The 14124-nt window shown below is 39.8% G+C and overlaps 1 protein-coding gene across 6 annotated transcripts in view; it reads right to left on the bottom strand.

Moving 5' to 3' along the window:
* Positions 1–1152: 1152 nt before the first annotated feature.
* LIMS1 (LIM zinc finger domain containing 1) overlaps positions 1153–14124 on the bottom strand; it is a 77646-nt gene continuing 64674 nt past the window's right edge. For 4 of the 6 annotated variants that reach the window (XM_074157128.1, XM_074157136.1, XM_074157119.1 and 1 more), the window contains exons 3-10: positions 13143–13209; positions 10976–11096; positions 9969–10118; positions 8602–8752; positions 7693–7785; positions 5810–5858; positions 3537–3612; positions 1159–2685 (exon numbers count right to left, since the gene is read on the bottom strand). In XM_074157128.1, coding sequence (XP_074013229.1) covers positions 2571–2685; positions 3537–3612; positions 5810–5858; positions 7693–7785; positions 8602–8752; positions 9969–10118; positions 10976–11096; positions 13143–13209 — 822 coding nt within the window. In that variant the 3' untranslated portion in view covers positions 1159–2570. Of the gene's footprint in view, positions 2686–3076; positions 3269–3536; positions 3613–5809; positions 5859–7692; positions 7786–8601; positions 8753–9968; positions 10119–10975; positions 11097–13142; positions 13210–14124 lie in introns of all 6 variants that reach the window. The other 2 variants (XM_074157110.1, XM_074157094.1) reach the window with 1 other exon arrangement.

Genomic DNA, 14124 nt, shown 5'->3' with positions numbered 1-14124 from the left:
ACCGTGAGGGTGACTAAGCAATGGAACATACTGCCCGCAAGGGTCTCTGAAATCTCCTTCTGTGGAGATATTCACAGCTTGGCTGAACAAGACCTACAGTACTGATCCAGCTTTGAAGTGAGACCTGCTTTGAGCAGATGGTTGGGCTAGCTGACCACTAGTGGTCTTTTCCAACCAACATTGTTCCATGATGTGTCAGGCTTTGAACCCTCAGGTACCCTCAGATGCTCTCAGCGCTACATCACGAGGTCTGAGATACACACGTTCACGTTCATGAAACAGAATCCGCTGCCTTGGCGAACTGTAGGACAGCGTTCACCATGGGGAACTTGGAAACAGGAATAAAAGCATCCCATGTCAGGCCCACAGGGCTATCACAGAGTCGAGAGGGGACCGGTGGCTGCACAGCGCAAAGGAGGCCATTGTTTTGTGGATGCAAGCAATGTGGACGTGAGCCAAGTCTTGCGGTTTAGCGTCAGGGTTAGGGACCCTTCCCGACTCTTTGAGCAGTAAGGCTGTGCATACATAGACTGAAGGAAAGGACATACAGTCAGTGAGAAACCTAGAACAAGAAGTGTTACAAGAAGGTACAATTTCAAGGGAGCATTCCTGAGTATGGTCTACTGAATCCATGGCGCGGTCCAAAATCCCAACAGTGCTAGCATGCTAGTTGTGTAAACTTTTTTGGGGGACATTTTAAACTTTTCTAGTCTTTAACAGAGTCAGGACTGCATTCAGTTACTAAACTGTTACGGCATTCAGTGACTACATAGGATAAAATAGTTAAAAAATACCTTACTTAGCACTAGACTGGAAGTTTAGGGTGACCGTTTCGTTACAGTGAAATGAGGAGAGGAAAAACTGATAGGAAGGTGTAGGTTTTAAACTCAGACAAAGTATTTTCTTTAGGAAGATATAGCAACTGTGCCAATTCAAAAAAGATCCAGAAGAATCAAGCTGGTCTTTATGAAACATACTCTGGTTTCTTTCATGAACCTAAGAACTGCAGTGGGATATTTAGGAAAGGCGTATGTCTCCTTTAAATCGGGACAATAAGGAAGTATTTACATACAGTCACAGGTAAAAGCATAAGGAAACAAGATAGCTTAGTTGTTTTCCCACCCGGCGAAGAATTCACTTAAGAGAGGTGATACAAGGTTTAATACCATAGCCTTTATTGATGACACTGGAAAGCAGATGTTTTAAAGCAACTAATCTTTCATAAACAGGAAAGAAAATTTTACTTCCTATGAGGTAATTACATAAAATCCGTTTAAGTCACTAATATAAAAAAAACAAAAACAAAACCAAAAATGTTTGCGTACTTCGTAATGTAGTACCATCAAGAAGCCCTAAGTAGCTGTATTTTCTATAAGAAAGGGAAAAAACAGATTCACATGGTCAAAGTCAATAGTATAAAACAATTAAGTGAAGGTTACAAGGAATTCTGATGATTTGTGAGCTCAGTTCTTGAGGATGGCTAAAGAAATAGATCCCAGCAGGATCAAACCTTGTATATTTACACTCATAGGTGTAAAAGTAATATTGCCAGTTAATTGAAATACGCATTTTCAGTGTTGTTCTGAAAATTAAGGAAGTCTAGAAGCTGTTTTAAGCTCAAATGTTCACATTTGAAATAAAATACTTTTCACATGCTGTATAATTAAGGCAAAGTTATGTTATCTTTTGAAAATACCTTGTATATAGTTTCTGCATAAAAATATGAAATAAAAAATAAAACTATATATATATATTTAATGGAACACTGTTATGTATGGTCCAGCAGAATAAGGCACAAAAAGTAAATAGAATGCAAAAGCATATATAAAAGTTAATGTGTTATTTTGAGTGGAATATAGCAAAATTCAAGTAGTTCTGAGTATGCTCATTTCTTGCAATAGGAATATACATTTTATATAGGTATTTCATGCTAAGCCTGATGTATAAAGCTTCATCATGTAAGCATAATCTATCAGAAGCAGGCCATTTGCACAGTGACTGTATTTAGAAATCTGATACTTTTCAAACCATCTGAAACAAGGCTCCTTTAATGAGATGGCTTGGCCTGAAATCCAAGCGTGAATTTTTCCATGAGGCAAAGTATGTTGGTTTCTTGCCTAAGTCACATGACTTGGGCAAGTTTTGTGTGCATGCTTAATTTGAAGGTTTATATTTTCATTAATATAAATGACAATACATGCCCCTAAGGTTGGACACATTTGCACAGTTTGTTTTTACAGGTATTCATTCACAAGCAAATTTTCTGTCTCTATAAATTTCCGCAGAGATTGCTGTGCAGAATGGGCCGCTTGCATCAGCTCAACTGCATTATCAGGGTCAGAAACCTTTCAGGTGAGCTAGTATTTAATTTATTTTGGAAGTATGGTCTGTTTATCAACAAATAAGCGTACATGTACATGTACAGAGAGCAGAGAATCTTAAGATATTTCGATTTGATCCCCTTCTGGCATACTCATCATTTGTTGTCTGATTGCAACCTCAAATCAGTCCCCCTCCCCAAGTAATATATATAAGATTTTCACAAGGGAAGCAGAGAGCAGGTGAAGTCTTTACTTCCTTCCCAAAGTTTCAGCTAGTTTCTTCAGTCTTTTCTTCAGCTCTAGAGGAAACTTCTCATAACACTTTTTGCAGACAGGCTTCATATCAAACTCAACAAATTTATTCCTAAAACGACAAAATGAAAAACAGATGAAGTTTTAGCAGCAGGGGAAGCGAAAAAAATTTTTAAAAATATCCTATTAAAAGTGCACAGGCAAAAAATTAGAACTGCAATTTACACATATATATGGAGTTACTTTCACAAGGTTATACATTGTAGACAGTAATTATGATACCCTGTTGAGTGAGTTACGCCGTTTTTACCCAAATGTCCATTTTTAATAACCGTGTCATTTAAAAAGCCTTTCAAACCTAATTGTAGAGCTAAACAGACTAAACATAACATAACGGAATAACAAGTTAATATTTCAAGTTTGCAGTTGTGTGAAAAATATTTTAGGTTTGACTGCCATAAATTCATGCAAAAACTTAAAATAAAAGCATCCTTAGCACTGACCAAAGAAGAAAGGAGCAGAGGTGGTGGTGAGAAGGAAAAAAAGTTTACAAACAGATTGGCTTTTTCTTTTTCTGCTTCTCTTTGTCCTTTGCTTCACGTTCCCGCTTGGCAAGTCGTCGCTTAAATTCATCTGGCATTTTCTCGTAACAGTGTTTGCAGACAGGTTTTAGATCAATTTCAACAAACTTATCCCTTTAGAGTTAAACACAGAGAAAATAAAGGACAGAAAAGGAGAAGAGTTAAGAAGACTAACTGAAGGAAGACCTGAACAGACAGCTGAAAGAGATGTAAATTAGTAAGTGGAGCAAGAGGAAGAAAGATGCATATACTTTCTTAGTGCTCCTTGTATGTTTTTCATACCGTAACAGTTGCAGAATAGCAACATTTACACTTTATATAACCACACCATCAGACAACCACTGATATGTTTTGAAGGCATCACACTTATTGATAAACTTACTTGAGTGTTAACTTAGTGTTGCAAGTTGAACAAGCGAAACAGTTCACACACCATGCCTTATTCAGAGCAGACACAACTAGGATAGGAAAAAAAAAGAAATTGTTAGCATTACAGAAAATTAAAAAAAAAAAAAAAAAGGTATTATAACAATTTTAAGCTTCCACATTCTTGAGGCATGAAAAACAGTCATTTGATTCTTCTGTCAAGTATTAAGGACCGTAACAATAACGTGGCACAGCTAGGAAGGCAGACCTGAGTGTAGCATAGCAGGATTGTGAAGCATGGATAAAGCTGTCTCTGAGGGCACATACAGCTCTGTGTTCACCAGCAAGACCAGTTTAGCCTATTTCTGCCTCCTGTTGCCTGCTTCCACCTCATCTCACAGCATGCTGACCTCTGGCAACTGTTTTATGAGGCTGGGTTTCCAACCTAATCAGGAATCCAGCAAGGAAGTGCTTATGTTTTCATTTGGTTTCATTTCCCAGCTCCTGGTCAGACCACAGTGCCACCAACAGTAGGACCTGCCTGGCTGAAAAAATAACCTGAAGCCAACAGTCAGGACACAGGTAAATAAGCACTACTAAGGTGAAAAAAATTATGGACTTGTGGGATAAATTACTTAATCAGGACAAATTTGGATATATTTTTATTCTTTGCTTTGGAGAGAAAGTAACTATTTTCTCTTTGTTCTGTATCTCAATCCCTTTGCTGTTGTTCCTGTCTTTCAATGTACCTTTCCACTTTTCCCTGCCAAAATCTGCTTTTCTTCTTAATCTAAGTTAGAAGACGCAGGACAGTGGTTTTCTCATAAAACACAGCATTTTGTCAACAACAAACAGAACCAGAGCATTGTGACGCCGAGGTGGTTTTTTTCCTGCACCACGGGGCAAGCACATCCACAGAAGCATATTTGTTCCACTGCTTGCTAAAACAATAATAGTCAGGTGAAAGTCTTCGCTCCCAAGCAACCTCTGTAACAGTCATAGACACCCTCTTGAAAAACTGCTGCCACAGATGGTTGTTTCACCAGAGAGAGAACAATACTGGATACTTATAATTTGTGACAGCAGTGGCAAATTTGTGTGCAGAAATGAAAGCAGAAATGTAAAATAATTGAAGATGTACGTTGAAAATAAAAAAATTACTGCATTACACCACATTCTCTTCAGTTCAGAGACCGAAACGCACAATATGCGTGTCAGATTATGTGGTGTAACATTAGAAACATACAGAAATGTAGTTATCAGACATGGCTGAATTTATTCATTCACCTCACAATCCAGTTCTGCTCATTCTAGTAGGATTTTAATGAAAAGGAGAACACTGTTTCCTCCAAGGTGTTCTGGATTGTCGTTCTGCAGGTATAGTCCAGTCCAGAAAATGTGGGGAAAGCACATCTCTGGAATGTACGTCCCACCCTATATTTACATGACTGTAAACTACTTTATGTCTCTTTTTACATGCTAGAGGTTTCCTCCCACTTTGCTAATGGCTTTGGCTTACGTGAGGCTAACACGTAATATTACAGTATTTACTTCAAGCACATAACAATGTTGGATTATTTCAGGTAGAATAATTTGCTTTTTTGGCATTTTAGCATAGCTGGTTGTCCAAAAAAAACCCTTGAAAACACTTCCTCCCCAAAAAAAAAAAAAAAATCCCGAACTTAAAACACTTGCATCCAGTTCTGCCTTTATAGGACACATCTTTCCAAACACAGTCTTTCCTGGTTTTGTGACATTATCATCAACCTAGATTTTCAAAAGACAGGTGCCTGTGACAGACAGGTAGGTATCTCTAGGAACCAAACTGAAATAATGGAAACTAGGCACTTTAAAAAAATCCCTTAGAGTGCCCACCTACATCTTGCAGCATCTAAATACTTTTTCAAATTTGGTTCATGATCTCTAAATTTGTTGAGGAGATGCCTGTGCGGTCATCCTCGCCCTTGCCTGGGTTCTTTTTTGAAGCTGGTGGGGCAGGAAGCCACCTCTGTGCATCTCCCAGCATCCCTGGCCTTTGCATGTTATTAAAGGGTTTCCAGTTGACCACAGTTCTCTGCAGTCACTGGGTGGTCTTCCACACCATCATGAAACACCATTTGGTCTCTGACTAATGAGCTCTAACCCAATTTCTGATCAAGACAATGGCGGTTTTTGCTTTAATGAGAACAATCAAGAATTCCACAGGGAGCTGCTTTCCCCTTAGCTCCACTTTTAAAGAGAACTTCTATCAGAAAGGAACATTAAGGGAACAGTTAGAAAAGTGCTTACCATCTCCTTCAATCACACGGTTGCAATGGAAACAAACATCACCGAATAGCTGAAGACAAAAGAGAAGTAATGAGTTTTTAATATAATGATTTTATCGAGGGAAGCTTCTCTAACAAAATAACTATATTTCAGCTGATGAGCACAATAGCTTTCCTATTTATTTCAGTAAAATGAAAAGAATGCTGGCAAGTCTGGTTTGGTTTTCCAAGTACATTTTGCATCATCTCATCACAAAAAGTCTTTACAATATTAAAGGTGAAAACATTTGTTTACATCTGTTTGATCCTCTGTAAATACAATTTTGTTTTATTTTAACATTTCTCTAATCCTGAACATTTGAAATACAGCAGCCGGTGTCACACGATCATCATTACTAATCAGCCAATTTAACATTTGGACTTAACATGCATGACTAGAACAACATACTGCTGTTTCTGGAAAAAAACTGTAAATAAATGTTATTTTTATTTAAAAAAGAAAAAAAAAAAGGAAATTCAGGCCAAAAATTATTCATTCTATTTCCAAGCTTAACATTTGTCCACAATGTAACAATTAAGAAGTTCTCAAAATTATTTTTTCTAACTGCAGTAGTTAACCTAGTAAAAGACATTCACTCGACATACAGCTCATGTCTGGTATATGTACTTGCTCCATGATGGCTGCAACACTATTACTACTAATGTCACGGCATTTACTGTCTACAAGTATGCCAGCAACATTTCAATCATCTGCCCTTCATCACTGACAAATTCAGAATCCATCTGTAATTAACAGATGCCTTACATCTCCCAGATGTAACCCATGGTCTTGTATTTATACAAGCAAAGAGGTGGACATGACACAATGCAGATGGCTTTCAAATAAAAAGGTTTATACGTGGCGGTGCTGGACTACACAATCAAGGGAGTCTGGCAAGAGATGGTACCACGGTATATAACTCCTAAATAGAATCACAGAATTGTCTAGGTTGGAAGGGACTTTTCAGATCATCGAGTCCAAACATCAAACCAACACTGACAAAAGCCATCGCTAAACCATATCACTAAGCACCATGTCTACCCATCTCTTAAATACCACCAGGGACGGCGATTCCACCACTTCCCTGGGCAGCCTGTTCCAATGCTTGACAACCTTTTCGGTGAAGAAATTTTTCCTAAAATCGAATCTGAACCTCCCCTGGCACAACTTGAGGCCATTTCCTCTTGTCCTATCGCCTGTGACTAGGGAGAAGATACCGACCCCCACCTCTCTGCAACCTCCTTTCAGGAAGTTGTAGAGAGCAATAAGGTCTCCCTTCAGCCTCATTTTCTCCAGGCTGAACAGCCCCAGCTCCCTCAGGGGCTCTCATTATACAAATGCAAGCGGTCACTAGGTGGTGTCCTCTGACAAATGTAGTTTTCGCAGTCTTTAGCAACCTAATGAATGAGCCGGGTGATGCAGCCTATGTTAACACACAGTCATCTCAGGGTAGCAGCTGTAGGGAAAACCACACAACTCACTAGGGCCTCGTCTCAAACCGCAGCTACTGAGTGGCAAGTCTTCTTTAGCTTCTTGGGAAAGACTGGGTGTCATTAGCTGCTCTGACCTCACAGACATGTAAAAGCTCGTAACAGCTCTACTTAAGTACGACTAAGCTTGAAGAACAACTCGATACTGATTGTCCCGGCTAGCCTTTGTGAAATACCTGCAGTTTTCTTTCTCAGTACCAGACCGATGTATAGAGAAACCCATATAAATTAACTGCAACGTAACATCAACTAATTGGCATTATACCCACAGGTGCCCAGAAGAGCACAGAAGAATGTCCAGAGTTTTCCTTCTCTAATAAAACCAATTCATTAACTTACCAATTAATGCCATTTTAAAAAAATATGCGACCTTACCTGATTGTAGTGGGTTTCACAATATGCCAAGCCTTTTCTCTCATAATGACGATGACCCAGGAATGGCTTTTCACATTTTGCACAAACAAAATGCTACAAAGAAAATGACATACATTTTTTTGGTTTATTGGGAAGTAATGGTATTTTTTTTTCTGGAAAGAAAACCAGCCGAGGCCAGTACTGAACATGACTGAAGTCTAGTGAGCTAGCTGGGCCATCTTGAAAATGAGAATTAAAACTTTGTACATTTTAGACCACAGAAAAAAGGCTCCTTTTAATGTATTCAACACTTCAATCCAAAGTCACCCCCCCAAAAAAAATCAAGCAAAGGGATTCTTATATGTTATCAGTGAACAAAATTAAGAGATTTTAAATAATGTGCACCAACATTATGTTCTTGTGAAGAAAGTATTTGCTGGAGGAGATTTTCAGAACATAAAAAGGAATAGACTGTTCATCTTCCTAATTCAAATGGAAGATGTGGAACTAAATCTTTTACATGGCCTTGAAATACCAACTCTCACATAAAGTGCTTTAGAGATATTTACATGACAGGTGACTATGGAAGACATAAGGGTATTATGGTGCTCCGTAACACTGTGGTTGCTACAGAATTTACCGCCTTTCCACATGTACTGCTTTGCACACTGACATTTTCTTTTGTAAGGACCTCACAGCGCTTCCTTTGATTACTGGTTTTAGTTTCACAGTCAAAGCTCTCTGTCAGGTAGGAAATAACTCCTATTTTCCAGCAGAAGACCAGCCACAAGAAGGCTGAAGATGGGATTAGGAGAAGGCATTTACTAACCATTACTCCATATTTTGCTAATCCTTTCATTGAAATTGATCAGCAAAATCCCAGATAATGTTTATGTTTGTAAAAGACAATATATATCATCTGATGTTTACCTCCACGTGCCATTGTTTGCCCATAGCATTCACCACACGGCCTTCAATTGGTCTTCTACATGCCCCACAGATGGGGACCCCCATTTTGTCATGGCAGGGTAAGCAGTATAATTCTCCCTTCAACTCACGAGCCTCAGCAGTAAGCTCCTTCCTGTTCAAAAGTTAATGAATTGAGAGCATGAATAAAGGCACTGCACCATGTCAACTCTGGAATTTCTGAAAAGAAAAAAAATATAATTTTTAGCATTTGTTTTAGAAATTGTATTTGTGCTACAGTAATGCAGCAGCAGCAAATATGACATAGTTCAACATAGTTGTAGACTGATGAAGTCCACAATAAACTGAGAACAGGCTGCTAAGCGAGATACACTAAATCTCTGAAAACAGCTACTGAGCTATTGTCATTCTACATTCTGGTTACATAGCACAAATACATGTGTACAAGCTGTAGACACGTTTGGTTTGTATTCTGGTACTCATCACCAGTTTCTTTTAGATTTACATAACTGTAACTGAAAGTAAAATGTAGTCCTCTGCATCTAGCTACATCTTCCCTGTTGTATTAGACTTCAGAGAAAGAAAACTACGGACCCACAGGAGCTAGTTACATTTATTCATTGCCAATTGCAGAATCTCATATACTCTACTTTTTAGTAATTTGCATGGTTAGAATACTGAGAACAGCTAAGCTTTAAATGGGACTGTAACTCACTAATGCTCTCAACAGCCTGCCGCTGACACACCACCACGCTGTTATTCAAATCAGCCTTTGCCATGACACTGAAATGATAGATTCCTTTGCATCAGAAATAAACAACTAATAATCCGGGCTATATTCTGCAATTCCCCCCTGATCTCTGCATCAGTGCAGGATGTGGAAATGTAGAGCTTCATGTACTGCAGTTGCAGAAGCTGATAAAATGAGGTTGGGGGAAGCTTCTAAGAAAAAGACAGGCCTTAGGAGGAGAGCACAAAGTCTGCATGCCTCTCAACTAAAAAGAAACAACATAGGCAAGACGGTTACTCAAGCAGCCAAAGAAGACTGCTTTTCTTCCTCTTGGAGCAGAATAACAAGCTCTCATTTCACTGCGACAGAAACTATTATCTGTGTCTGTTCCTCACATTTTGTACGGTACCACCTTGTCCTCCAGAGTCCAACCTTTCCTTACTCGCCTACAGGTCAGCTGTTGTTTGAACTAAAGACCCAACGCCACCATCCCAAAAGCAGTAACACACATCTGGCCGCAAGGCACCCAAACCCCACCCCTCTTGTCGCTTGTACAGGACAGGTTTTCACTTTAAGATGTAAATCAATGAAGCAAATAAACCCAGCATTTTCCTGTTTTCTTTTGCAGAACTCAAGTTACCCGCAGTTTGCACAGTTGAAGTGATCAGGGTGATAAGGATCATTTTTGAATATGAGAGGCTGCTCGTCAATAATGGCGTGACACTTCTGGCAAATGTACTTTCCCAGGCCTCTGGCTTTTTCCCGGTTGTGGCAAGGACGGCAGAGATGTCTGAAACAGCACAAAAAAGAGAGGTAAGTAGTGGTACCACGTACTTCAGTGCAAAATATAAACAAAAAAATCTATTAGAATCTCATTTCAATCAGCCCTTTTTGGAGGGAAAACAGTCTTTAAAACAATTTCCTTGTTAGGCAAACCAAGTTCAGGGAAGTGAGGGCTATCATTTTATTTTCTGTCTCCACAGGGATATAATTTCTTCAGCTCGTTTGAATTTAAGATGTGTTGAAACACAGAAAACAAAGTTTATGACAGATTCTCATAGCTGAATGGTTTACTCTCAAGATCTAAAAAATTTAGATTGGAAGCTGTATGACCATACAGGTTCTAATTCTGTAAATAACTGTGTATATCGTATTATATACATGAAGCCAATGGCCATGGAAGCCACTTGTAAAACATCCTTGTGATCACAGCTGGTAAAAATATCCTATTCTGTGAAGTGTCCCACTGAACATAAAGCTATTATTAATAAATAAGGTGCTAAACTAGACAAAAATTCAAAACCCAAGTTTGAAAAAGAAAGTAAAAACTGATATTAAAAAATAAAAACAATGCTTATGTATCTGAATGGTTTCTCTCTTATTATGTATCACAATGGCCCAAAAATGTTACTAGGTAGAAAACATGTTTGCTGAGAAATCTGTTGTTGAAGTAGGTAAACCATTAATATTTTAAGTGTATATTATAAGATACTCAGTTTTGTGATGCACTCTTAGACCTTTTCCCTACAGAAGATGCTTCAATTGCTCCACCTCAGCTGGAAAGCTTCAGGAAGCAAAACCTCTCAGTGCTCCCTCTTAGTTCATTTTATACATGATCAGTAAACAGAAGGAAGGGTGAAGATCTACCTGCCGGCATTCTTGACAAATCCAATATCAGCCAGTACTTGTTGGCAGATATCACAGCAGAAGCACTCTGGGTGCCAGCTATTGTTCATAGCTTTAATAACACGACCAATAATGAACTCACCTGTAAGAAACACAACACCAGGATGTAAAAAACCATGCTAGACAAAGTTAAAAGCAACCCACAATCAAATTTCTACAACGGCATCATCCACTTCCTCCCCTCCAAACCTGGTAGGATACATTGCTTTCAGTATCACAGTTCTTGCTCTAAACTCTAGAATTTGGGTTTTTGGGGTTTTTTTTTTGCCATGGGTCAGAAGAAAACATCCATGCTGATGGAGGATCTTCTGTTCTTTACATACAAGCCCTTCTACACACACACTCCACCACCTCTCTGCAGTCATCCTTTTTCAGTCCCTCCTCCTTTACTTATCTGTTCTCAAGCTGTTAAGAAATATATGGAGTTCTTTATGTAATACAGCTTTCTCATGTCCTAATCATTTTTTTCCTTCTCTTATTTTAGAAGATGACAATTTTAACTTGTCATGTACATAGTACTGGTTCCTACTCCACTAGGACCAAGCCTTGAAGGGGCTCTACACTCAAAGCACAACAGAACTGAGCTTGGGTGGCTGTGGACCTCCTGCAGAAAAGAAGAAAACACGGAGTCAAAACACAAAGCCGCAGTGAAGCTGCAGAACAGTCAATCTAACACACATGACTTCTGGCCTACCACCAAGAGTCCTGTCCTGCGAAACATTAAAAAAATAGTGTGAGAACTACTGTTTTGCATACATGGTGTGACTGTACTGCACAGGCAGTGGAGCCATGTCCACCACAGACGTGATTTAGTCACTCTCTATGCAGACGTTGTAGCCAAGGCCCCTGAGCCATGCAAAGGCTCTGCCTAAAATGTGTTGGGAGCTCAGCTTCCCAGTGCCGTGGGAGGCTGAATCCTGGCTTTGGAGAAGGTACAACTCAAACAGCTGCCAAAAGCCAGCAATTGGGCAGGTAACGGATGTGGATGATCCAGCATGCGACTCTGTGGCGCTCCCATGAAGTTGCAGCTTTTCAAGAACAAAACCCAATGGACTCCAGAAATGTCAGGTATGCTCGAGGCCTCATCACTGACAACAGCCCCATCAATTTTGGCTGTGCTTACTAAATCCAAGCAGTGGCAAAGTCCAGCTCTGCATAGGACCTCGGGGAGGTTTTAAGGGAGCTGGTGCTACAAGGAGCCAGGGCAGGAGCAGTGGGAGCTCTGTTGGCTGAGCAAGAGAAACCCTGGAGATAGGCAGTATAGCTCCTTAGAAATCACCACTGACCCTTTCCTCCTCCTCCTGAGTTTGTTCACATCCACAGCTTTAAATGCAAAGGTCCATAACATCTGCTTCCCTCTCCCTTGGAGTTCAACCCCTCCTTCTACATGGGGAAAGCCTCACTGAGGTAAGTGAAAGCCGCAGCACCTTGTCAAGGTGCCACATAAACACAAAAGCTTCCAGGCCAGTTTAAGCACTAGTCAAGTAATGACTTCCCAGCCCTGCCTGAGCACAATGCGTCACACACAGTGGTAAAAAAACCCATGCAAATGATTACAGCGCAGCAAACATGCAAGCATTTACATCAAGAGTGGCAAATGTGGCACTTGGTGTTACATAGGGTTGACATCAGACACTGAAGCCTTAAAGGTATTTGTTTCAAAAATACAAAGGGAGACCAACTGGCCCATCAGTTGATTATAACACTACATGATAAAGACTGTCCCCGCTTCTTTGGAGTAGGACAGCATGGGTGGGTTACAGTAGTCAAAGCAGATGACAAAGACTTGTTGTAGGGTTTCAGATGCAGGAGCACATGCATGTAGATGTATATAACCAGGAGTCATGAATGGTCTGTTTATTGGCTCAACAGCTAAACTACTCACTCTAATAATGCACAATTTCTTTTTTTTAGAAAAAAAAAATCCCATTCTTTGATGAACTTTAGGGAAGGCAGCCCCCCAAATTCTCTGAAGTCTAGTACATTCTGGAAGTTCAGATGCTCAGCTGCACCGGGCCACTATCTATTGTGTATCTATCAGAGAAGATACACAAAGGTTGCACATCTTCCCCGGTGATGTTCCCATTTGAGATCAGCGTGAAGTGTTTCACCTCGATGTAAAACTTACCACATTGATGGCAGCAAGGGGCAAAAAGCATCTGAAAATCATGTTCGCAGTACTTCCTCCCTTCAAACTGCAAACGGAAAAAAATCTGAGCGTTAGAGGGATGAGGAGCATGCCCTTAACGTAAATGCAATAACTTACCTGTTTGTTTCCAGATGCAATTAGGTAGTAAAACATGAGGGGCTGCACAGAAAACCAGACCATGTGCTAGGCGTTAAATGCACCCACCTTAATTCAGCTACTAGTTAGTATGTAGCGTTAATAGCACACCATTCCTCTAATGCCGCTGAGGGTGTAAGGCGTTTTTCGCCACCCATTTACATCACAAGAGACATCTGAATTTTTACAGACTGCTGACACTCTGATGCAACTGAGCAACTTCTGGGCAGGAAATTAGCTTACAAAAACCTTTCCTGGAGGGAAGCATTTTCCCTGAACCCATTTGATCTCTTCCCCACTCTACATTTCCTGCAGGAATGGCGCAGCATATCGGAGGAAGCAAGTACGGGGGAGGAAGAACACCCAGGGACAGAAATATTTGCAATTTATGGAGCAATACAGCCCAAACGTGGCTGTATAGCAGCAAATAAGACTTTGCTTTCATAATGCCTGTTTCATAGAATCATAGAATCATTTAGGTTGGAAAAGACCCTTAAGCTCATCTAGTCCAGATTTTAAGGATCAAAGTTCACTACATTGACTAGATGAAATAGGGAAGCAATCTTAAGGGATTTGGATTTGGATCTGAATTTTCTCACAGCTTAGAGAAGTTCAGCTGCAGTTCAAGCTCACATAGAAAAAAAAACACATATGGCAACAAAAAAGTTCTACAGCACTGCATTAGCAACTTAGCTGGAGAATATGTAAAAACATGCAGGCAAGTATGTCCTGAAATGAAGGGAAATGTTTAGATACCTTCAGGCACATCTTTACTAGACACACACGCCAACTAGCATGTCAAAACCAGACAGACAATAATAGGAAT

This window comes from Numenius arquata, chromosome 1 (genome assembly GCF_964106895.1).
Source record: "Numenius arquata chromosome 1, bNumArq3.hap1.1, whole genome shotgun sequence".
Lineage (NCBI taxonomy): Eukaryota > Metazoa > Chordata > Aves > Charadriiformes > Scolopacidae > Numenius > Numenius arquata.
The sequence above is the reverse complement of the archived record's forward strand: the minus strand, read 5'-3'. Positions and strand labels throughout refer to the sequence as shown.